The sequence below is a fragment of the Perca fluviatilis genome, chromosome 15 (assembly GCF_010015445.1).
Source record: "Perca fluviatilis chromosome 15, GENO_Pfluv_1.0, whole genome shotgun sequence".
NCBI classification, from domain to species: domain Eukaryota; kingdom Metazoa; phylum Chordata; class Actinopteri; order Perciformes; family Percidae; genus Perca; species Perca fluviatilis.
The window spans coordinates 29,729,607-29,756,717 of NC_053126.1; the positions used below are offsets into that span (position 1 = coordinate 29,729,607).

The window sequence follows — 27,111 nt, forward strand, 5'->3', positions numbered from 1 at the left end:
CTATACCAGTCCCTGTAAGCTATTGCTTTTTTTTTTTATCTTTTTTTTTATTAGTTACAAATGTATTAGCTGCAGGGTGCGATTTGTGAAAAACAAAAAAGGAGACACAGGGATTTTTGATCATGCACAACAACAGCCGGTGGCGGAGTGGTTTTCTCCCACTCTTAGCTGTTTTGTCTGTTACTCCATAAACACAAAATAATCTATAAATACCAAATATACTAAAATACAACCATAAACCTTTTTAATACAATGCTCAAGTTTAACACTGCACTGCAGACACTGCAGAGAAACGTGAGAAAAAAGTGGAGCCTTGCTGGTGCCCTAGCATTAAAGTCCACTAATGTATTTTGCATGTTTGTTGAAAGATACAGAGAAACGAGGGAAGTCAAGGGCAGTTATGTATTACCGGTATGTGAGTAAAGTCTTGCGTGTGTATCACTGACTTTTGTTTTTACCAGAGAGGATTTGGTATTTTAAGTTTCTCCCTGAGTGTGAACATGGATGGACACACCTCCAACACAGCTGTGGATCATCGTGTTATCGTGATTTGTATTTAGGCACTCTGTGTTGAGAAAGGTCCCTGGGTTCCGAAATGTCGACCGACAAAACGAAACAAACACACGATGAATTAGCGTGTGAGGGAATTTTCTATCTTTATTTTAAATGGATCCTTAGGGGAATGAATTCCCTGCACCACAAAGGAGACAAAGCAAGTTGTGTGCGTGTTGCTTTCTACTTAAAAGTGATTTTAGTTCACCATTAAACATACCGGGGATTCATTGTTTTTGGACATTGACCAGGGACAAAAAATCACAAAAAACAACTATTTTGCGGAAAGTTTGCCCATTTTTATTTAAAATTTTTAATGTCTTTTGCAAGTCCCTTAACTTTACGGTAGTAAAATACTAAACTGCTGGAATACCACTTTGTTTTTGGCCGTGTGTGACACAAAAACAAAAACCACCGACACTGCTTTGTGTCATAGATAGATAGATAGATAGATAGATAGATAGATAGATAGATAGATAGATTTTTATTGATCCCAAAAAAATGGGAAATAACTGTGTTGCAGCAACAAAATATCACACAGCTCACATACAGAGTATACATTAAATAATAGGAAACAATATACATTAAATAATTGAATACTACACAAGCAATATTTTAAATATATACAATTTGTAAATAAAATGTACAACTGTTTCAATAAGTTGGGGAGTACAAATGTACAAAATGCAGCTGTTGCAGCCCTAAATGGCCAAAATGCAGCCCTACACGTCTTATCTCAGCAACAGCATTCCGATTTTTTTCACTCCTATGGATCACTGTACTGTCTACAGCCGTGTGATGTCTGACCTATAATTGAAGACATGTGAAGCTCATTATTCTGTTGTTGTGGATAAAATCCATGTGTAGATTTGGCGATGTTCTGCCAATGAATTCTTTAACTAACATGTTAGCATTCTTAATTGTCTGTTTGGCTTTTACCTTGTTTGAGGTATGCCTGTATGTCTGTTGGCCCAAACTCACCCTGTTCATCCACCCCCCCCCCTACCTCCACCCCCCCCTCAACTATTCATCCCCAACTCCACCTCCTCCACTTAATGTTTAGGGGTTTTCAGCTGCTGTGGACAAAAAGCCCATTTTAACAGTGTGTGTGCGTGCGTGTGTGTGTGCGAGTGTATGTGAAAGTTCCTTCTGCGTGCGTCCATTTTGGGAGGCGAGGTGCGTCAGAGCGTGAAGGCTAGCTGTCGGTCCAAATTACATTCAGTTGTTGGGCACTCTGTGTGTGTGTGTGTGTGTGTGTGTGTGTGTCTGTCTCTCTTTCTCTGAACTTTGTGCTGTAAAACAAAATGAAGGAATCTCCTCTCTCTCTCTCTCATGCTACTCTGTCATCGCTGTCTTTTAATCACACACTCAAACACACGCACACACACGCCTACGCACACACCTACACGCACACACACAGACACATGTCTACGCAGTACGCACGCACACACACACACACACACACACACACACACACACACACACTTCCCATATCTGTCTCATGGGTTCCCTGCATTGCACAAGATGCATGTTTCTTCTCTCATGCTTCTTCCAGCTAAACTCACACACACACACACACACACACACACACACACACACACACACACACACACACACACCAGATGCACTTCAGTGCCATCCTTACACCTCAAATGTCTTCCTGTTTTTCAGTTCTGCTGCTCAGACGTGACCTCTAGAAACCTTTATGGGCAGCTTCCTGCTCTGTGTGTGAGTGCAGATTGACAAAGAGATCAAGAAAGCATGTTCACAAAAAAACAGATCCAAATTTTCTATTTTTCCACAGGTCATCAAATGTCTTAATGAATCTTGGTCCTGTGTGGTCACAAGGTTTTCCCAAGCCGGTCTGGAACACCCCCCCCCCCCAAGTATGGGTGCCTTGGTCCATGCTATGTGTAGTGATGTCTGGTTATATTGATCTGCAATTGTGTACGGTGTTGCTCTGTTTTCTTGTCTTATGTTGCCAAAAATGCCATGTGATTTCTGCTGCAACCCAATTTCCCCACAGGTTATATAAACAAACTACTTCTACTAAAAACCTTTTCGCTCAAATGCAGCGCCGTCTTACCAAAACTGCACATTTTTAACATCAAATCCCGCGTGTGCGTGTCTGTGTTTTTTAGCTTTCCAGCCGCAGATTAGGATATCGGTCACTGAGCATTACGCTCCCTTACACACCCCTTAGTGCATTTCCAGTTTTACAGCATGATGCTCTCTAGGATGGATTACAGTGAATCTGTCAGTACAAAAAAAAAACAGATAGCCATTATTTGAAACAATCAAGAATAATAATATTAATTATGAATACAGAAACAACTTGCATATTCATGTTATATTTCCTTACGTTATATTACTTATCTGGACAATCATGGAATTCCGCTATTCATATGACATTTGTCAAAATTTCTAGAACAAGTGGACTCAACCAGACAGATGTTAAATTAAGCGTCACCATGGCAAAAAAGCTGATTAACTATTATGAATTATTCTTATCATAACATATCAAAGCAACAGAAATATCACATGGGTCAAGGTAATTTTGTTCTTAAATTACCAAAGAAGAAATGTGAAGGAATGTTACATGGGGGGGGGGGGACAAAAGGAAAACAACTAAACAAAAAGGAGAGGTAAGTTTCTTGAGAAATCAGAAACGAAAACAAAACAAAAACGAAGATGAAATAAAATAAAGAACTTGGCAGCGACACTGCCAGAGAGAAAAGTTTTTTCTATAATTTGTGCCAAGTTTGCATAATTTACGGGGAAATGGAGGAGGTAAAGGCTCAAAAAAACGTGACGTGGAAGTTGAAAGCAGGTTGGAGAGCGGTTCAGAGGACGGGACGTTAGATCCAGACTTCCGCAGACTTCAGGCGGCGCTGCCACAGGGGCTGGAGTGGTAGCGTTCTCACACCAGCCACTTCCTCAGCCCTGTCACGCTATGAGGCTCACTGAGCTGTCAGTATCGCTCTGTGTGAGCATACTGTATGAGTGTGAACATGAACTCATGAAAGCCTCATTTCAAGAAAGCTTTTAGGCCTAAACATTTTTTTTCCTTTCATTTCTCTTTTGCAATAAAGTTAGAGCTGGGCGACATGGAAAAAACACAAATATCACGATAGTTTTGATCAAATACATCGATGTCGATATTGCGGCGATATGTTAGGGTTGACTATTGGTGCTTACACGAAATATTAACACAATGAGAGTTTTGATAAATAATCACCAATGACGTGGATACAATGATGAAGTGGGTGAAGGCAAATAATAGAACAGCAAGTAAGTCTGATATGTTAATAAAATGACATCACTTTACTGTAATGCAGCTTTTGAAACCAGGAAAAGACGCCACTCGGTCATATCACGATATTAAAATATCCAAAATTTAAGACCATATCAAGCCTCTTATATTGATGTCGATATAAAATCAATATACTGCCCAGCCCTAAATAGAAGAAATCAGTCTGGAAATGAACTGGATAACTCTATTATATGGATATCCAAACACTTAGGGTTTTATTCGAAGTTGATCTCTAAGAAAACACCACAGGATTGATTACGTAACCAAAATAACTACAATGAACAAAAGATGTGCTAAAAGCATTGTACCTAAAAAAACCATCCTGTTATTGGAGGACTGTAGGTATGGCAGAGTGGAATTGCTCTTGTATTGAAAACCTAGTCTGTGATGGCGTCTAGTGGCTGGCGCTGGATACTGCAACAGGTCTGCAGATCAGAGAGGAGAAGTGAACTGTGAACTGGGCAGTGGTGGAAGAAGTATTCAAATACTTTACTTAAGTAAAAGTACTAATACCACAGTGTAAAAATACTCTGTTACAAGTAAAAGTCCTGCATTGAAAATGTTTTGTAGGTAAAAGTATGTATCATCAGGAAAATGTACTGAAAGTAATACCAATAAAAGTACTTCATGCTAAAAATCCTCACATTTTAGAAACTGGAAATTATCCGAACAGTTCTGTCAATCAACTAAGTGTTTAATCTGCTAATCATCTCAGCTGGACATTTAAGCAGTTATATTGTTGTGTAGTTTAATTTATAATAAAACATAATATTTTATGAACTACATGTGTTTTGTGTGCAAAAATCTTAATTTGTAGAGTAACTAGTAACTAAAGCTGTCAGATGAATGTAGTGGAGTAAAAAGAACAATATTTCTCTCTGAAATATAGAAGTAGAAAGTGCCATGAAAAGAAAAGACTCAAGTAAAGTACAAGTACCTCAACTTGAGAAATGTACTTAGTTACATTACACAACTGGAACTGGGTCAGGCTTCTAAAGTCAAACTAGAAAATGCATTTCCTGCAGAAAATGCTTGTGAATGCTGAGCAGCTAAATTGCTAAAGCTAAACTAAATTGCTGAATTTAATGCATAAGATAAAGCAGTGAGAACAGTTGAAAAAGTGGGAATGGTTTAAATAAGTATAACGTTCAATGAAATGTTAAAGTGCCCATATTATGAAAAAAATCACTTTTTCTGGGATTTGCGGTGTTATTTTGTGTCTCTGGTGCTTCCACGCTGAATGTGTCCTGCCTTCAGTCTCCGGGTGAGCTGTTCAAAATCTGCACGGCTTTCTACGTCACTAGCCGAAACGAGGTGGCTAAACCATGCTAGTGTTAGCATGCTGGCGGTTAGCCCCTCATTCTCAATGGCAAAGCACTGCTCCAACACACACATGTTCACCATAATCTACAAAAGAACTAGTTACATGTCCTTGTTCTGCAGGTATTCCATGCAAAGTTGGAAGAGCTCCCTTGTTTAGAAGAAGAAGAAGAAGAAGAAGAAGAAGGAGAAGAAGAAGTCTTCTGGCTCCTGGCTAATCCTGCCTTGTACTGACTGCAGTTGGAGAAACAGCTAGCTACCTGATGTGAGCCTTACCTAGCTACTGCGCATGTGCGGATCCCAACAAAGATGGTACAGAAGTAGGATGTCTCACTCTGTAGCTAAAATAGAGACCTGAACACACAAGGTGAAAAGAGGAGCTGCAGCAATGTGAATTACAACTGAATGCAGAGCTGAAGTCCATAAATAATAATCGAACATAAGCTGATGGATTTTTTTATGTGCTTTAAGATCGAGTGTACAGTTGTGATTAAGGCATCGTCAGTACCCCTGCCATTATTATAGGCAAATTGGTGAGGGTCCAAGAGATGCTGTACCTCGCTCTTTAAATTACCAACTATTATACGTTCTAATGATTTCATCACTATTGATGTCAGCGCTACTGGTCTATAATCATTATTATGCTGTGGGCTGGCTTTTAGGCACAGGAATGACAACAGATGTTCTCCAAATAGTAGGGATAGTACATGTATCAACAGAGAGTTGGAGTTGGTAATGCCATAGACAGGTCTCTGCAGCAGGTCACATTACTTTCATAATCCAGGTTAAAACATTTGTAAAAAATGCTGAGATCATTAGTGAGATCAATATATATATATTATATGCTATGTTATATTATGCAATTGGGAATTGTGCAATACAGAAGTTATTGACCACAGCATGAGTTAACAGGAAATGTGCAATCTTTACAAAATTAACAAGGGGGATGTGTTGTGTGTTCTCTTCTGTTCTTCTGTGATTGTGAGGAAAGGTAGGGGGTATTGTGTGATGTTTATTAGATGTCCATTGAAGCATTGGATTAGGTAATGTATGGTTATGTTTCTATGTAGGTTAACTGTATGTTTATTGTGTGTTTATGGGCTATGTGTCACCATTTCGTTCTCTTGAATGCCCAAGATGAATTTCTCCTATAGGAGACAATAAAGGCTTATCTTATCTTAGCTTACATTTTAAGATTCAAGTTACAAACATAAGAAGACTGAATTTTTTTTAACTACATCCTCCCACCCACTACCAAAAACATGTTAACTACTTGAACATAAATGTTGCTCTCCTTTCCTTCTGGCCAGCACATTTCTAAATGACTCTCTGATTAAAGTCAGTCATCTCAGTAACAAGTCTCTTTTCCATGGACAGCATGGCCAGTTCATTCAGCCTCTCCTGGGTCATGGTGTTTCTGAGAAAAGTTATTATTCTTTTCAAGGTTGAGAAGCACCTCTCAGCTTCAGCCGTGGTCATGGGTGTGGTCATGACAACTTTCAGGAGAGTGACAGTTTTGGAAAAGACTTCTTCAAGATTATTCTCCATAAACAGCTGGAATAGCTGCGCCACAGCAGGCTTTGAACTCTTCCTTGCTGTAAATGAGACTGAGCTCTGTCTTCAGGTCAGTGTATATTTTGGTCATTTGATTTTCTTGATGATTGATTTTTGAAAATCTAATGACCAAAACATACACTGACCGTCTTCTCTTCACTTGTCTAGACTCCGTTGATTATTTTTTCTCTTGTAACAGACAACATACAGTCCAGTAGCTCATTGTATAGTTTTTATGTGCCCTTAAATACAGTGGCACTGTCAAGATGCTCTTTCAAAGCTCCATCAAGAGAGTTATCTGAGCTCTCACTCTCATCATGGCCACGTAAAGCCAACTCAAAGGCTCCACAACATTTTGCACTCTATTATTCTGGACAGTATGGGTTGATTTTTTTTAGACCTCTTCGTTGTGCCTTCAAATGCCAATCCTGTAGCCTTCATCTAATTGGTCACCCATGCTAACTCTGCCAAAAAACGTTAGCTTCATACTATTACCAAGATGGCTGCGGCTCCTTTCATGACGTTTGCATTTTCCAGAGAGATGTTTTAGGTCTCTTACCCCTGTTGTTGTCGACAAAACCTCAGTGCTGACACTTTGAAATAAAAGACTATAAAAGAAATGTAGAAAGTGGCATGAAAAGAAAAGACTCAAGTAAAGTACAAGTACCTCAACTTGAGAAATGTACTTGTACTGGGTCAGGCTTCTAAAGTCAAACTAGAAAATAAAAGAAAAATAAATAAAAAAAGCATTGCTAACATCACATCCAGCCAGCCAACTCCGTTTTGCATAACAAGAGCGGTGAAGCACATAGTGAAGCCCCAGATGTAGCTTCCTCCTCTGTCACTGGCCTTCTGCTGGATTTTTAATCGGGTTGGTCCGGTCGGAGATCCTTTATCCTCTTTTCTTCTTCCAGCGAACATCTTGTGAAAGTTTTTTTTTGTAAATCAGGGACATAATTTGGTTTAATTGCTGCCATTATCTCTACGAAAGTGATTTGTGTGATCGTCAGCTTGCAAAGTTTTGGCAAAGTGACGGTATCGCCTGCGCGAGTAGCGGCCAAGAGCGTAAAGTTGAATGACAGGTGTCAAGAATCAATCAGATTGGAAAAAATAACATGTATCCAATTCTGATTCGCCAGGGATGCAGCGAGCTACTAGTCTGGCTATCACCAGACCAAGCTCAATCTTTTAAGATTGAACATTAGTCTGGGGAGTCTGCTCTGTATTTTCTCTGCACAAGAGGCGTGATCAACGGGCATAGTTCAAATGACTCTGTACGCAATTGGATAGTCCTTCAACCAATCAGACCAACGATCCGGGTGACGTAGCAGCGACAGCGGTATCAACGGGTTGCTGCGCTTCGGTGGCTGGCTTGTTGAATGTAAACAAAAAGCTGCTTGGTCGCTTCTCTATCGTCATCATGTTAAACCCGCCAATAGCGCGCCAGGTGGATAAGCCAGTTTGTGATTGGTTCCCGCAAATTTGTAACGGAAGCAGGATAGATAAACGTACAGGTTTCCAGCCTGAGCTGCAGGGAGAAATCAAATCGCCGGCAGATCGGGCTGGGTTTACCCAGTATAGCGAGCTGCGCCCGGAGGAGAATCTTTAAGAAACCAATTAGAGACCAGCTTCAGGTCACATGCTTGCCGAAAGTTTAAGGACTTACATAGACATTCATTTGTCCAGAGTCCCCGCCTATGAAACCGCATGAAACATGACAATTTAATCGGAAAATAGTTATCCGATTAAAGCCAATTTTTACTAAATGCTGAGGCTCTTACTACCAGCTGGCACATCATATGAGTAAACTATTTTATTTTATTTTTATTTCATTTTTATATAATTTTTGTGTTTAGGTATACATTTATTTTTCTGGAATGTCGCCCTAGTGCACTTTATTAACAAGCCACCACTGCCTGCTCCAAAGCCTTCATATGCGGGGCATCTCTGAAAACATGTTGCACTCCCAGCTTGTTGGCTTTGCAACTGATGGGGCCGCTGCTATGATTAGCCAATACAGACGAGCCGCCACACTCCTTCGTGAGAGTATCAACCCTAACCTGCCCGTCAGTCACTGTATGAACCACAAATAAGGAACTTGTGGTTTCTTGTGGACTAGTAGATCTATTGAAGTCATTCAGTGTAGGAACTGTGACCTAACACTGATAACGCATGGATAATCAACATTGTCTTTGAGGAAGTTACCCAGGGTAAATACATATTAAATGACAACTTTTCAATCAGCACTTCTTCATTTATTCTAGCGTGTCTAGAATGAGATGATCTGCTGTTTGGATTAGCTAGCTTTAAAGGGGTGATAGAATGATTATATAGGGTATTTCACACTGTTCATTAAGGTCTCCTAATGGGGTATGGAACATTGGTTGGGCTGAAAATGGCCTGGTTGATATTTTATGGGCCCTTATGCATCCCTGTGTTTTGGCCCTATTTGTAACAAGAGCTTTTCTTCCAAATATGGTATGCTCATGAATATTTAGATGAGCTGCGCGCTGATTGGTTGAGCGAATTGCCATACGCACACATTAGAGACGCGCGCTGACTGGTTGAGCGAATCGCCATACACACACATTAGAGACGCGCACTGATTGGTTGAGCAAATCCTCAATACACACACATTAGAGACGCGACAGAATGTCATATTCCAGACACTGCAATGTTTCCTTACCAAAATTACTTCTGAGACTTTTTTATGCGAGAAATCAACTATATAAAGCTCAAATATGGGCCGTTTTACGAAAATTGATGGCTAATTGCAAATTTGGTAAGACGTGTCGGTCTTTAGGAGCTCCACACAGTCTGACGAGAAAGCGGCAGCCTGCTGGGCTCCATACCCAGCGCAAAGTCACCCTTTGTGGATACTGCACTACCAATTTTCGTAAAACGGCCCATATTTGAGCTTTACATGGTTGATTTCACGCATAAAAAAGTTTCAGAAGTGAATTTTGTAATGGAATAACAGAGATCTGCGTGACCTAGATTCAGAAGACTACCTGATCTCAGGTCAGTTGTGTAGCCTATGTAAATGTTGGGGCGTGACCGTTCTCTTAATACACCCATGGGCGTGACAAAGGTACAGGTCCTGGGATGCTTACGTAAGCATCTAGCTTTGTTGAGATTCGCCCGTTTTCAGCGGCAGTTTCAAAGTATGAGATTTTCATAATAAAGGGGTGTCAATGGGATTTCGAGCTTCTATGTATGTCCTATTTACCCACCGAACTGTCGTTATTCAACTATGACAGGGTAAAATCAGTTTTGCATTCTATCACCCCTTTAATACAAACATTGCTAACATTATTTAGCATAAAAACAAATACTGTGAACATCAAACCATGAAACACATCACATTATGAAGGATGAGGTCACATAAAGCATCAAGGCAGTCGTATGTCTGTAGATATAGTTTATAAGAGTATAAGCTGAATTTAAGAAAATAAATGATTACACTTTGATGAAACCACTTTGCTTGGATGCGGTTGTACTTCCCATGTGTCATGTCTTGTTTGTCTTCCTGCCTTGTGTGTTTTCCCACATTTGTTATTGTCTGCCCCACCCAGATGTGTTTGACCTGTTCTTTTTTTACCTTGTGTCTAGATGTTTTGCCTGTTTCTAGTGTTCACTTTCCTAGTGTTCCTGGTTTTTCCCTGTCATTTGGATTTACTGCTTTTGTTCCTGGCGCCTAGTGTTATCTTCCAGTATTTTGTATTAATAGCACTTTTGGGTTCTTGCACTTGAGTCCATACCAGCGAGGGGGACAAGAGCTTGCAGATGGAAGGAGGGAAAGAGGAGGAGTGGGAACAGGGAGCCGGGAGCTATGGCCGGTAAGCTGAGAGGTCAGGCTGAGATGTGGAAGTCAATAAAGAAAAAGGAGTGATTAGAGACCCATCTTCGTGACATTGAAGACTCTGGCTTAAAGGTGCAATATGTAATATTGTATGTAATACTGGCAGCTAGCGGTTAAAATAGTTACTGCACTACCAATTCAAAATACTGGACAGTCGTTTCCCCCGCCCCCTCCTGCCCAGACTCGAAGTTCACGGAGGTTGCCAGGCTGAGACCGCAGCATTCACAACAATGTTGCTAGACGCTTTTCTCACATAGCCAGACATTACTCCACAGCACAGCAGAGTAGCTAATGTTAGATGCTAGTCTCACATAGCCAGACATTACTTCACAGCACAGCAGAGTAGCTAACGTTAGATGCTAGCCTCACATAGCCAGACATTACTCCACAGCACAGCAGAGTAGCTAACGTTAGATGCTAGTCTCACATAGCCAGACATTACTCCACAGCACAGCGGAGTAGCTAACGTTATGCTGGCTATATCGACAGTCATAAAAGCCCGTGCTCACGCGGAGCCATAGATATATACCACGCGCCGGAGCTCTGTAACCAACTGACAGACACACTTTTTCGGCTTAAAATTACAGTATGAACCGCTAAAAACACAACAACCTCACCGTCCTCTCCACACGCCAGTCAGGCACACTTCCTCGGCTTAGAATTACAATACGAAATGCTAAAAATACCACTGCCTTGCCGACGGAACACACTTCATTGGCTTAGAATTACGGCAACAATCGCTAAACACACTGCAAACTCACAGTCCTCTCTTTCCGATTTACAGCCCCCCTCTCGTGGCTTAAAATAACTCACCGTTGTCTGCTCCAGCTGCTGAACTACCTGTTGTAAACAGCCATGGGCTGCTTGCCTGGTCCTCCCGGTAACGTTAGCAGTTAACAGGGTTAGAATGGCGGCGTTAGCCAGGACCAGTCGGGATCACTTTACTGGCTATGGCTCAATTGTTTTTGCGAGTAACAAACTCGGGTACTCTAGCTATATAATTCGGTGCGAGTACACAAATGTTGAAATGACATAAAATGCCCGTCCCTAGTGGCTGTGATAAATTAGCCTGAAGCTAATGCTTACGTGTTCAGGAGGAAATTAGCCAATTCTGCGTCCTTTTGGGATCTAAGCTGTCTCCATCTTTCAAATACATCTCCAATATTTACCAGGGGGTTGTTACGTCTCTGGTCACGCAACTGTTAGAAACATGCCGTTTACTTTTTTTTTTTAGGTCCGGTAGAATCTATCTCCGTTGATCCTGTTCGTTTGTGTGCTGCTTTCATGGCTGTAACAACGTTACAGCTGTAGCGTGCTGGGTTTACGTTTTTACAGGTATATCTGGCAACCTGGCCTGGCTGTCAAACTGGGCCGTTGATAACAACCACAGACCAAAACATAAACATAAATTCCGTCACGGAATGTAAATTTCAAAAAGAAAAAATACTGACATTAGCATTGTTGTCAGAAAAGATAGTATTTCAGCTTAACATGTTTCCTTAATATCTGATGAGGCATTGGTGTCTTTAAGGTGTCTCCTTTAAGGCTCAACATACCTCGCTAACCCACTAATCTCGCTTCATGGTACACACCTCTATTGACATTTTTTTGATCAACAACAATTTTAAGAATTAGCAATTGATGAGTTGCTTTGGTGCTGCAGCTTTTGTACTTTGCACTCTATGGTTCAGAACTACAGAGGTTCCGTACTCTGTAGTTTTGGCTGAAAAAAAAAATGCAAGAAAGAGGAAGTTTTCCAAAAAGAACTAGCAGTGTGCAGTCTTCTTTGGACCGCAGTATTAAGTTCAGTTTTTTGTCACTGATAAATGAGACAGAGCAGCCTTAGTGTCAGCCATGGGGAGCAAACAGAGAAACATTTGCCATTTGGCCATGGGTAAGACCAATATTACAAAATTGTATTTAGAAAGCAGCTTTTGTAAAGTTTAGCAGCTGTATTGTATAATATAGACATGAAGTCTCTTGAGACTAACTTTCAGCTTCAGTTTTTCAGTATAAAGATCCTTCTTTTTACTTAAAGATGCTGTAAATGACATTCAGAACATTAATATAGCAGTAAACAGTTATTTGCTATGTGAAGATATAAAGGCGTCCTGAACAGAGAATTAATTCACATTCCTTCTGTGTGTGTTGTTATCCAAACTTCTCTGTTCTTTGATACATATATATCATATCATCATGATTTGATAGCTTGTTCGGGCGTGCGTGCAAGTTAGTGCATGGGAGTCCCTCCCTTTGAAACAGTTGAATGGGCAGAAAAATGTGTTGCTAGAAACTGAATTTAAATCATTTATCTTTGAATTTGAATGGCTTAACGTGCATGGTTGATTTGATAAACTGAACCGCAGTAGCATCATTTCAAATTTCAGTTGTTTGGAAGTGAAGTCCAATAAAATTTAATTCAATAGAATTGAATAATAGAAAATGTTACTCTCTACTCTTACTCTCATCCGGTTGTTGATGAAGGGAAATGAAGTGCACTTTCACACAACTTCGGTCCGTGTATGTTTGGATATTTTGTTTATTGGATTAAATCCAAAGTGGCAGAAACCCAACCTTCCACAAACTTTATTTATGTCTTAAAGCTTGTTGAATTTATGAGCCTTACAATTATTTTTCTCTTTCTCTCTATAGTCTATTTTCTCTTGAGTTCAACTTCACCTGCTGCAGGTCAGTCAAGTCTATGGTGTAATGCATACAATCCTTTTACTTTTCAGTTTACAGTCTTTGCAAAATACTTAAATATTGTATGTTATTTCTTATGTGTCTGACAGATGGTCGGATCAGATTAACTGGGTCTGGGTCTACTTGGTGCTCTGGAAGAGTTGAAATCTATTACAATAACATCTGGGGAACAGTCTGTGATGATGGTTGGGACTTAAACGTTGCTAAGGTGGTTTGCAGAGAGTTGGGCTGTGGTACGGCACTGAGTGCCCCTAAATCAGCCCGCTTTGGTGAAGGAACTGGACAAATCTGGCTTGATGATGTGGCCTGTTCAGGAAGTGAGAGGTCTCTAACTCAGTGTCAGCACAGTGGATTTGGGACACATGACTGTGGACATAGTGAGGATGCAGGTGTTGTATGTTCAGGTGAGGAAGATTTTGGATAAAATGTTTTGAATAAATGTATCCTTTTCTATAGACAGCTCTGTCACTCAGATGCAGCGATGGAAAAGAGCTGGTAACCACAGCATACTTTTAGAATTAGAGCAGAACAAGTGTGAAATGTTGCTAACACACCAGAAACTGTTACTTAAACTGTAATGTAAGTGAAGCAGTGTATCAAGCCTGTTCAGGAAGGGAGAGGTCTGTAACTCTGTGTTAGCACAGAGGATTTGGGACACATCACTGTAACCATGGAGAGGATGCTGGTGTGGTCTGTTCAGGTGAGTAATGGTTTTCTCAAAGTCAGCTAGATGGTTCTGCTAGCTCAAAGTACCCTGAATGTCCATACAATCTCATCCAAAAGTGGTCAAGATGTTTTATTTAAGACCAAAAATGCTAACCTCATGGTCATGCTAGAGGTGAAGTCAAGGGAAAACTGTACTTTTCTCTAGTAAATTTCATTGTAATCCATCCAGTAGTTCTTGAGGTATCCTAGCCTAGTTCTATTTAGTGTGTCTCTGACATTCCAGTGAGCATGGGCCTTCTGCATGCTAGCTCATTCCCTGGCCATGGCCCACTTAAATGGTAGGGCCATATTTAATGTTATTAATTACACCTACTTGCCCTTCAATCAAAATGTCAAAATTGTTGCTGTGAGATAAGGGCCTATTGCCGTCCACAGAGCAATGCTGTGGCAAAACATACATCACATACAAAAGCAAAACACAAACATTAGGAGAAAAGCACTCCAAATTTAAAATGCTTAAAATATCAAAGTCTATACATGAGTAAATTAAAACATCAAGAGAAATGTTCTCAAAATAAGAAAGAGATGCAAATGCTTTAATACAGCACATGCATATGTGGCTCTTCTACCCAAATCCTGTTGTAAATTATTTTCATTTTGAAAAATGTTTTGTACATCATACAAGTAATTTACCATTTGAAGTCCCACTCGACTTAAATGGGACAAAACTGCACACCATATGCAGGGAGACAAGCATATAATCAGGTTGTATTGGAAGTGTTCAGCTTGTGTTGAACCTTTCATATGAGACTGCTTTCACAGCTTTAACTCTGGTTGTCTTTTTCAAACATCAGTGGAAGAGAAATTAGATTTGAAAAAGTTGTGCAATTCGGGAAAGGCCCATAGAACATAAACAACACATAAAGACCAGTAAATTCTCAAATCTTATATTCACATACCTACCTATACATATACACAGAAACGTATGATTGACAACTAAGATAAAGAAAAAATAAATAAAATAAGATAAAAATAAATAAATACAATACAATAAAATAAAATAAGATAAAATAAATAACTAAATAAAACCCCAGACAAAACCCACCCACCCCCTGGATCCAGAACTCCAAATTTCGGTTACATATTAAACCCTGAGGGTAGTTAAAAGTGAATGCCAAGCCTCTATTGCTGACTCTTTTTCTCCGTGGACTCTTGCTGTCGACAACTCCAAGTAAACAATATCCAAATATGTTAAAACTCAAGCTCGAAAAGAGAGCGAATGTGGAGGTTTCCAACGTATGGCAACTAGTTTTTTTTGCAGCCGTAAGTCCAGCCAGCAATGCTTTTCTCTTATTCAGTGTCAAACCCTGCCTTGACAAATCATTCAAAATAAGTGTAGCAGATGAGCAGGGCAATCTAATCTTACACAACCTAGAGAGGTTAAAGGCAAACATCTCCCAAAAGTTGGCCACTGGGGTACACTCCATAAAACATGTGAAAATAACTGCCTATCACTTTGGAAGAACAGAAAGTACACGTAGGATCATCAATAACCTTCATCAAATGAAGCTTCCTAGGAGTTAGATATACCCTGTGTATATACAGTACAGGCCAAAAGTTTGGACACACCTTCTCATTTAATGCGTTTCCTTTTTATTTTCATGACTATTTACATTGTAGATTCTCACTGAAGGCATCAAAACTATGAATGAACACATATGGAATTATGTACTTAATAAAAAAGTGTGAAATAACTGAAAACATGTCTTATATTTTAGATTCTTCAAAGTAGCCACCCTTTGCTTTTTTATTAATAAGGAAAAAAAATTCCACTAATTAACCCTGACAAAGCACACCTGTGAAGTGAAAACCATTTCAGGTGACTACCTCATGAAGCTCATTGAGAGAACACCAAGGGTTTGCAGCGCTATCAAAAAAAGCAAAGGGTGGCTACTTTGAGGAATCTAAAATATAAGACATGTTTTCAGTTATTTCATACTTTGTTGTTAAGTACATAATTCCATATGTGTTCATTCATAGTTTTGATGCCTTCAGTGAGAATCTACAATGTAAATAGTCATGAAAATAAAGAAACACATTGAATGAGTGTGTCCAAAATTTTGGCCTGTACTGTAATTGTAATGTATTTGCTGATGATCAGGGTTTCTGGATGCTAAGCCCACACTGATCCACACTTTATCCCAGTCAAATCAAATAGGACGAGCAAAAAAAAAAAAACCCCCACCGTTAAATATTGGCGAGTGTGGGTCCCAAACAAAAGAGCAACCAGCCAATTTCTCCACCCTCCTCCATATCAGTAGCAAATGTGAAATCATAGGACCAAATCTCAAACGGCAGTGATGGGGTGAGATTTTGGAATGCAGAATGTTAGTAAACGAGTATGGAGCTATCATCCACTCCCCCAAAGCTCGCCAAGACACTTGAGCATCAGATTGAATCCAGGATAGGAGAGGTCTAAGTGTGAAGGCCCACTCATAGAACTTGAAGTTTGGGAGAGACAAGCCACCAGCTTGCCTTTCTCGCTGCATAGTGGTGAGCTAGCTTAATGCGAGATCGTTTGCCATGTCACAGAAATGTATTTATTGCTGACTGTAATTTGCTCCAATATTGAGGGGGCAGGGGAAGGTGGAGCATCGAACTAACAAAATTGACTGGTTGGGAACCAGAATCAGCTTTAAATACAGTCCTAATCTAGTCCTCACTAACACGGGCCCAATTATAGTAACTACATGAAAACTTCACTGTTGCATGAAATGTCGTTTGTGTTCAGCCTACATCATCATTTTCTATCATGTGAAATAAGAGGCCATCAAGCCTGAAGCTGCAGACAGATGCTCCCCAGCAGTCTGCTCCCCCTGCTGTTCATAAGGGGCCTCTGCACCCCTTTCGTTTCAGACCCTCCCACCAGCCTTTGGGCCACGCCTCCTCATTTACATTGACATGTGTCAAGTCCTAGAGTGCAGATTTGAGTAGCGCATGCTCAGAACGGTTTACGGCATAACGTGTCATACCCGATGTTAGCCGAGTCAGACCGGCTCTGGTCGAGTGCAAATGTGAGTTGCGCATGCTCAGATTTAAACTGTTTACGGCATAACGTGTCTTACTGAAATTTGTGAAATCTGTAAAATAATAAACTTTTCTCTTTACAATAACAGAAGATGGAAATCATTTCTAAAACGTTTTAGCTATCTATGATTGTTTGGTTGCTAACGTTAGCTCAAAACGCCATTCAAGTGACAGCCTTTGTTGTGTCTGATTGCTAACTTGTAGCTAGCAGTCATTTCAAAAACGTTTTAGCTCTCTATGATTGTTAGATTGCTAATGTTAGCTCAAAACGCAATTCAAGTGACAGCCAATGTTGTGTTTGATTGCTAACTTGTAGCTAGCAGTCATTTCAAAAACGTTTTAGCTATCTATGATTGTTTGATTGCTAAAAACGCCATTAGCATCTAGTAGGCTACTTGATTGCTAACGTTAGCTCAAAATGCCGTTAGCATTTAGTAGGCTACTTGATTGCTAACGTTAGCTCAAACCACCGTTAGCATCTTGTAAGTTACTTGTTGCAAAGTGACGCATGCGCAGCTCAAATCTGCACTCTACTCACTTTGGGTAGTGACAAGTCCAAACGAAAAGGCAATGTTAAATGGAAATTGAAATGCCAAATATTAAATGAAAATTAAAAGCCAATGTTAAATTGAAATTCAAAAGCCAAATATTTAATGAAAATTAAATGCCAATGTTTAATTGAAATTCAAAAGCCAAATATTAAATTCAAAAGCCAAAGCCAAATGGAAAATTTCTCTTTGGACTTTCAATTTCTCTTTGGACTTTCTATTTGAATTATAAATAAATATTTCCTCCATAGTAAGCACTACAGCTGTTTAAGCATATTAATGAACTGCAAGCCGACCCCTGTGAACTCTAACACCGACCACAGAAATGGCCACTCCAGGCGGTCAAAGGCCTTCATTGCACCAAGTGAATGGACAGCGGCAGGGGAACTTAAGCCTTGAGCACCATCTATAATATGTAATAGTCTTTGGACATTATCTGTAGCAAGTCTAGACATTATAAACCCTATCATATGGCGTTGAAGCCTCCGGGCCAGTAATTTCACATAAATCTTTAAATCTGCATTTAAAAGCGAAAGAGGCCTATAGCTGGAGCACTCAACTGGATCCTTACCTTTTTTAAGAAGCAGTGAAATTAATGCTGAATTAACATCCCTAGAAAATGATCCCACTCTGATTGAATAAAGGATCATGTCCAATAACAGAGGGCCGATCAGGGGCCAAAAGGTGAGGTAAAATTCAGCTGGAATTCCATCCGGCCCTGGTGATCTACCTTTACGCATGTCCCTCACAGCTGCCTCACACTCCTGCAATGTGACAGGGCCATCTAGCTTTATGGAGTCAACAGTACTAAGGCCCCCGGGGTAGTTTAACGTCATTCAAGAAAATATAGCTGACATGTTTGTCAAAGTTATTTTCCGACTTATATAACTCCTGATAAAAGGAGGCAAAAGAGGCATTTACTTTCTTTGGGTCACATTGTATAGTGCCGTCTTTGTCTTTAATGCAAAAAATATTGGCAAAGTGCTCATCTGTTTGAAGTTTCATTGCTAGTAGACAACTGGGTTTTGAGGAGTTAAAATAGTAAGTTTGCCTTATTTTGTGCATGAGGACGCTGCCTCAAGAGAGTTAATCTCTTTTTTAATCAATTCCTTCTGTAGGGCTGTGTAGTCGTTAAAATTATGTTGCAGGGAAGCATCAAGGGTTGCATATTTTAATTCTAAAGCTTCCAATTTGGCTGCACGTTCCGTATTTCATGTTGAAGCGTATACAGTGGTGTTACTCCTTATAAAGCCTTTCATTGCCTCCCAAAGTATTCTCGGATTGGAAACAGAGCAGACATTAAATTCCAAAAATTCCCTAAAATTTGTTTCAAACTGAGTTTTGAATGTTTCATCTCGCAGTAAGGAGGAATTGAAACGCCACCTGGGGGCTTTAGTGGAAGACGAGCGAACAGTGACCGAACAATATATTGGTTTATGATCAGACCAGGTAAACGGAATGAAATGCACGTTTTGAATATTTTGAAATAGATCTTTTGAGGCAAAGATAAAATCTAATCTTGAGAAGGATTTATGTCTCCCTGAGTAAAATGAGAAGTCTTTTAGGGAAGGGTTTAGCAGACGCCAAATGTCGACCATGCCTGTTTCGGATGCCCAGTGGCGCAACGTCTCAGACGCAAGATGTTGGTCCCTAGTCTCACTGCCACCTGTTCTGTCCATGCTGCTGTCCCACACCACATTGAAATCTGCTCCTAGAATTAAATGAAACCCTGCGAGATCAAGTAAGGATTTAGTTAGTAGTTCAAAAAAAGTGCCATCAAATGCATTAGGGGCATAAGCAGAAATAAGTGCAATGTTTTTCCCATCCTTGCAAATCTTGGCAATGGCTATCCAACCTGCATCATCCGCCCAGGAGTCAATCACATTAAATTTTAGTTTGCGTTTACACAATACCATTACTCCTTTACATTTCGTAGCTGCAGATGAAGGTGCAATAGGGTGATAAATCTTTGCACAATAAATGTGATTCCTGGACCATAGCAAAATCTATATTTTTCTTACGGAGAAATTCTAGTACAGTGGTCCTTTTGTGTGGAATGTTAAGACCCCTGGCGTTGACCAAAATGAGACCGAGAGCTGTCATATGCTGGGAAAAATAGTGAAATAAAAAATGTAGTTGTCCGCACAACAGTAAGAGAGAAGTCTGGATCCATAAAAAAAACACCCCAAAACAGAAGAAGACAAACACATTAAAAAAAAAGGGAGGTGAAGAAATAGAGTACTGTCAAACATCCCTGATACATCCACAACTGGATAACTAACTCAAGGAACTAAGAGTTTCTGGCCACTCAAGTGTGGCAGCGGCACCACCAATTATCCAAAAGCGAAACAGCAGCAGTGTGAACTAGGGCTGTGCTCGATTGAAGAAATTCTTAGTCGCCTAATACTCATTCAATTGTATCAAATAATCGATTAGTTGATTTAATCGACAGATCTGTAAATCTGAGTTTCTCCGCAAAGAGTCATGCAAAAGCACCACTTTAATTCTTGTGTTTACCAGAGATGTGCTCGTACGTTTCTTGGAAATAAGTCATTCAGCATGAAAAAAAGCATAAAACACGACTAATCGACTAAAGAAATCTAAGTTGACTAAGACCAAAACGACCGATTAGTCGACTAATCGACTAAGAGGGAGCAGCCCTAGTGTGGACATTTTCTTCAACATTAAAATATCTGCCTTATAACAGTGTGGTACGCCTTTAACGGACCACAGCACCCCCAAAGACGCCCCCCACCTGACAGACATACATGACATAAAAATGAAAAATGCCTACCTGTTAATAATGCACCCGTGGTCTACAAATTGTAATAAATAAAGCACCTATAAAAACAACAGTAAAGACAATAACAGTCATGAGGATAGAGTGGTAGATCTATGTTATGAGGTAGATTACATTACACCACCGCGCAAGGCGGGTGACAATCAAAGGCTTTTGATGCATTTCAGGGCCTTCTTGGGATCTTCAAAACAATGCTTCATCCCACTTGGTGTTGTGAATGAGAGCACTGCAGGATAGCCTATGCTAAACGGGATCTTGGCTGAGTGAAACAGACGTTTACACTCCAAAAAGGAGTGTCGTCGCCCCTGCGTGGCCTTGAAGAAGTCAAATTCTCAAATCTTTAAACTTTTTATTATACACCATGAAGGCTTTTAAATCTGTACTATTTATTGGATGTTCCATCAGTCAGAGTTCCCATTATACCTCCTCATTATATTGTTGTGTTATGTTACAGCACTCCCAAAGCCCAGCATCTCCATGAATCCTGCTGCTGAGGTTACCTGGGGTCAGAACGTCGGCATCACTTGTTCTGTCTCAACTCAACCTCAACAGATTTTAAGACCAAGATTTATTTTGAAAAAGGCTTCAAGTGCAGTTCGAAAGACCCAAAAGTCAAGTACCAACTCTGCTACCTTCAACATGCCTAAAGTCAACTTTGACAACGAAGGATCATACCAGTGTCAGTATAAGATAACAGTTGCAGGGCAAGACTTCACCTCCTCAAGTGACTCTGTCTGGTAAGGAAATCAATCAGTTACCCAAAAATGTATGTTTAAACATTTTGTTTGCAAAGTTATTGGCTTTCTTGTTGAGTTATATGAGGAGACATCTGTGAGTGGTATCAATTTTCTTATCTAACTTCTGCAAGAAACAAAAAAATATATTAATTAAGCAATTCAGCCAACTTATAAAACAAAAAGGGAATTTCCCCAGTGTGGGATTAATAAAGTCCATCACATCTTAAAACTGAAAAATATATCTCAGCTCAAGGTAATACATTTTCACTATAACATTTTATTTTTTCAGTGAACTTCCCGAAACCCAGCATATCCATGAATCCTGTTGGTGAGGTTACCTGGGGTCAAGATGTTGGCATCACTTGTTTGATCTCAACTCAGGTTTTAGGAGGGACGTTCATCCTACAGCACTCCTCAGGCTCATCCAGAAAGACAGAAACACGTACCAACTCTGCTACCTTCAACATTGTCCAAGTGGACTTTCCCAATGAAGGATCGTACCAGTGTCAGTATCAGACAAGGAGTTCAAGTCAAAACTTCATCTCACCCCAAAGTAACGTTGTCAGACTCTCTGTTTCTGGTAAGATTAATAGATAAATAATCTAATAACACAACACAACAAGTAACACAGAATAGCATTACCAAGAATAACTGAACATAAAGAAACAGCACAGGAATATAGCAAGGAGTTTGTTAATGTACAGTGTCTTAGGAAAAGGCAATGATATATATATATATATATATATATATATATATATTATGCTATGACTATGAGTCATCCTCAGATCTGGACTCTTCTTGTTTTATAGCAAAACATGCAAAATGGTTGCCATGCCACGTTGTGCTGTTCGATGCAAATTCAAGCTTTTAATAACTTTCGATCATTAAGGTCTTTGGATTGTACAGAATTTTTTTTAAATTGATCTGGTCAAATCTGTAGGTATGGAGGATTTCTTTAAAGCTAAAGTGCATAGTTTATGTTGCCCCCATTCACATCATATCCTACGAAATTATGCGAGCTCTGTGAGCTGTTGCTGGTATCAGCTGCACTTGGTAGTTAAGTTTATCCGACAATAGGTTACTTGTAGCCAGCTACAGAGCTCCGTGAGCTGTCGGTCTTATGAGCAGATATTACATTTAAGTTTAGCCAACCATAAGGGGGCACCATGCCACGACGACATTTAAGTTCAAGCACTAAAACAAGTACTTATATGTATGAAAAAAAATTATGATTTTGGATTAAAACACTCTCGTGAATAGACAGACGTTTCCTGGGTGAAAGTGTTTTGTTGTCCCTGGCTTGAAAGCACTGTGTCTTATGACCCACCCATCCACCCCGACCTTCTCCATATGTGGCTGACAGCGTTCCTTTACAGCAACACACAATGGGGTCCATGCAGCAAAGAATATGGAATACATAATTACAATGCTTAACTGTTCAAAGCTATATGTACGAATGATTCATGAGAACAGCCTCTACTGTGAGTCGGTCATATCAGCGGCCGTTGCTAGTTGAGTTTAGCAGACAAAAGGTGACTTTGAGCCAGGTACAGAGCACCGCCAGATGACAGTCCTTTCAGGGGCAGTAAAGTTTAGCCAACAAAAGGTAAGTGTCATGCGGAGAAATTAAGGAAAAAGATTGTGGTTTGGATTAGATAGATAGATAGATAGATAGATATTGATCCCCAAGGGGAAATTCAATTAATTAAAACACTCCCGAATTACGAACACGTTTCCTTTGTGTCTTTTGTTGCTGGTATTTCGATGGGAAATGTGTTTTAGTCTGAGAAATGATATCTCAGAACTTCAATCTGCTGCCACTTAACTAAAAACATGCATCCGTCATGAGTGATCTGATCAAAAGTGAACAGTTCTAAGCACGTGGTCATATCCATTAGAAGAATGTTTCGCCATATGCGTCTTGAGTAACCGTAATCTGATCTCACTTCCCCACATAAAGATTAACAAATATGTTGATCTTTATGTGGGGAAGTGAGATCAGATTACGGGTTAGGGGTCAGTAAAAAATAATGTAATAATTAATTTGCATATTGATAGCCTACTATACTATTCACTATACCAGTCATATTTGTACTCTTGGGGTCTACTAAAATAGGTTTACATGCGTTGATGTTAAAAAAAACATGTTTGTCATACTGTCCATTTCTGCAGCGCATTTGCCTGAAACTCTGTCTGAGATCAGTCTGACCAAATTCAAAGAAGTCACTGGGCAGGTGAAACGATGTTTTGAGGAAACTGGACAGAAAACTTGATAAGTGCAAAACCGGTTATTAACAAAACAACAAATGAACCCCGAAAAAAAATAAAAAATTATAGAGGTGTGTAACCCCAGCTAATAACAGCGTGCAGGGTGTGCAGTCCGTTCTCATAAAAAAAAACATTTTTTGTGTAATAAAGGGTCAACATGCCAAAACTTTTGCCCACCTTTGCCATCTTGATCTATGTTGATTCATTCATTTGATATTCTCCTAATACTCTTGTCCCTTTTGTACTTTTCCTCTTACTTTAGTGCCGCTGCAGCAGCCCAGCATCTCCCTAACATCTCCTAACAGAGGGCTGGTCTGGGGCCCTGAAGGTGCACAGATCACCAGGGGTTTCAGCTTTGTCTTCACCTGCTCCACTTCCTCCCATTATCCTGGAGGTGTTTTCCATCTCATCTTCTCTGGTTCAAACCTCACCAACACAGAGCCAGCAGTCAACCAGTCAGCCTCCTTTTCCTTCCTGGTGGCTGAGTATGAACAACGGGGCAACTACAGCTGTGTGTATGAAGTCACACTGTCCTCGAGAAGATTCACTTCTACACAGACAGCACCGATTAGTGTCGTCATTAAAAGTAAGTAGAATGAACAAAAAATAATTGTAAAAAAAAAAAGAACTACATTTTGCAATGTTTTATCAACAATATTTGAATGATACATAGACTACTTCCTGTATATGGGGGGGGAGGTCGTCGGTTCAATCCCCAGATCGATCTGGGTGGGGAAAGTGAAAGAGCAGCGCTTGTCCCTCCCTCCTTACCACCACAGAGGTGCCCTTGAGCAAGGCCTTTAAACCCAACCTCTCCAGTGGAGCTGCTCAGCAGATCAGACTGTGGTTGTACCGGGCAGCTTCCAGGTATGAATGTGGAACTGTGTGAATGTGACAGGTCGTCGTTGCAAATGAGAATTTGTTCTCAATCGACTTACCTGGATAAATAAAGGTTAAAAAAAAAGGGTTATTTCCAGGAAGCCAGAGCGGATAGAGAAATAATGAGCTGCATGACTGTACATGTACCAGCCATATTACTGTTATAGTAGTCTGGATCAACGGAAGTACATTTCCGGGATAACTGCCTGACATTGCGCCAGATGTCTCTCGCTTTCCACTCTGTGGGCCCTATCTTGCACTCAGCGCAATTGCCTTTGTACACCGACCCATGTATCATTCCTATTTTGCACCTGACGCACAGCGTACTTTTCCCTCCACAGACGCACGTCTGTAAATTAGGGAATGTATTTGCGCTCCCGGGGGCGGTTCAGCGAAAAGAGGAGGCTTGTTCCGGCGCAAACGTTACCTGGTGCTATTTTGCAGTTTCAGAAAACAATTCCGCCACTGACCAGGAAAAACCTGGTCTAAAGTCAGTGGCGCTAGTCTAAAGTCAGTAGCGCGTTATTCAGATGCTATTTTAGGGACGAATGCTTGGCCATAATGTAGCGTGTGCACAACGCGCATACACTTCTCTCATCTACAGCAGTTCACATTTTTGAAAACCATACATAATTACAAAGAAAAATATTACTGAAAATGCGCTTCAGGTGTTTAGATAGATCAGGAGGCATTTTACAGTACAGTCCTCAAAAAGTCGCAGCATTCTTTGTGGCTTGTTGTGTTTTACACAACATTTCCATGAATCATGGATGTGTTGATGACATAAATGAGGAAATATTAGAGGAGTTAAGGAGACATAATGTTGAACTACGGTGGGATTGGACACTCCGGCGGGATCTGGTGAATCTGGAGTAATGCGCGATGCGCTCCTGGTGGACGGAGATGGAGTGGGGGGAAGAGGAAGGGGCACAACAGGTGCAGGTGGTGCGTTTGGAGGCCCACGCTCCATGGCTGCAGCAATCCTCTCCAGACTTGAGGAGATGCGCCCGAGAGGCCGCAGCAACATCGCCACCCGGCCAAGACGGGCATTTATTACTTTGCCGCATCCCAGACAGCTCCCGCTGGCGTGCGCCAGGCAAATCCGCCATGGAACAAGCGCGCCTGCTCTTAAAGGGAATGTGAGATGACGCTCTGATTGGTTATTTTCACGTTACGCCCAAACCACACCTAGCTACTTCAGACCAACCCATTTAGTCATTTATCCCGCCGGTATCATAGCAACAGCGCCCGAGATCCGCCCACAAAGCTACTTGCGTTTGGCGTTTCATACTTGCGTTTCAGATCGTTAAAATAGGGCCCTGTGTGTGTTGCCATTCTCAAAGTCCGTTCGCTCTGGGAAACAACAAATCTCGAGTCAGCAAACTACATGCTGAAAATGGCAAGTTTTTAAGAAATTTCAATGTTTTTTTTCTTCTATACCAGAATGTGTGTGTGGTGTAGCCAGACCTTACTCCACAGCCCTGTGGAGATAGGCCTGGCAATGCGAGACTAGGCCAATGCATTAACATGCATTCACAGACAAAACCAAATTTGCAACAAGTCCTTCAAATCATATGATGAAATAGGTAGTTCATTTCTACAATCAAATACTATTGTGGCTATATTGCATGTCCCTAATTATTGTCGTTGCAGCTTATTTAGCTCTACAAATGGAGACGTCTCCCCTGCAGTAAGGAGTTCAATCAGGTGTGGCGCATGTCTCCATATATGGACATACAAGAGCATTTTCCATCTTCATATCTAAAACAGAGAACCTAATGGTCATGGTTTTAAGGATGGTCACAGTTTGGTTATGTTTAGGCACAAAAACTATTTATTTAGGTTTAAGAACAACATTATGGTTTGGGTTAAAATCAAGTAACTTTACTTCCGGTTATGCATGTGACGCTGAACATGACGTAGCTCAGTTTGTTCTGTAAAGTTAAAAAAAAAGGAGAAAAAAATTAACCATTTAATTTAATTTTGTAACGGGACTTGAACTCGGTCTCCTGCTTTAAAGTCCTGTGTTTTAATAATGTCTACCATACACTAGAAGACTTTGAACAGACTTTGAAAAGACTAAAGTCTGACACCACCTCACATCTAAAGACAATCATCTCACATTGAATGTTAAAGACTGGGGATCTTGCAGGGTCACAAATTACAAGACTACACGACTACCCGGAGGTCCGCGTTTATCCGCCGTTAAAACTCCCGTTGGATGACTCGCTTCAGAAAGTTTGAAAATCGACAAGTTTCCCTCTTTAGTGTTTAGCTTTTAGCACCATAGCAACCATAAACAACACTGGCTGTAGCGGTTTGCTGCTTCCTGTTTGGTGCTGGAGGGAGTGCACAGTGCACACTGTCAGTACCCGATCCGTTCCACCGGCACGATCCGTTCTGCGCCTGTGCAAGATGACACGTATGCCATGACGTAGGCGCCGATGATAATGCTGCGTTCATGCCACCACCACCTCGGAATAACGGCACCGCTTCCACCTGCACGATCCGTTCTGCGCATGCGCAAGATGTTCACACGCTAGCCTCCAGCTAATAGCTAATTCGGCGGACCGCTAGGTGATTATAGCGGTCTGCCGTTAGCCTCCACCGGGAAGTTAACGTTAGTTTAGCTAACGGTTAATTCGGCGGACCGCTAGGTGATTATAGCGGTCTGCCGTTAGCCTCCACCGGGAAGCTAACGTTAGTTTAGCTAACGGTTAATTTGGCTAACCGCTAGCTGATTGCAGCGGTCTGCCGTTAGCCTCCACATTTAAGCTAACGTTAGTTTAGCTAACAGCTAATTCGGCTAACCGCTAGCTGAG

General features: G+C 40.6%; 1 protein-coding gene across 1 annotated transcript in view; it reads left to right on the forward strand.

The window, feature by feature from the left end:
* The window catches only part of LOC120575283, a 74,384-nt gene that overhangs the window by 46,319 nt on the left and 954 nt on the right, over nucleotides 1-27,111 (forward strand). The window contains exons 2-4 of the mRNA XM_039826004.1: nucleotides 20,860-21,142; nucleotides 21,432-21,722; nucleotides 23,673-23,996. Of these exons, the coding sequence (XP_039681938.1) occupies nucleotides 21,458-21,722; nucleotides 23,673-23,996 (589 nt within the window). The 5' untranslated portion in view covers nucleotides 20,860-21,142; nucleotides 21,432-21,457. The remainder of the gene's footprint in view (nucleotides 1-20,859; nucleotides 21,143-21,431; nucleotides 21,723-23,672; nucleotides 23,997-27,111) is intronic.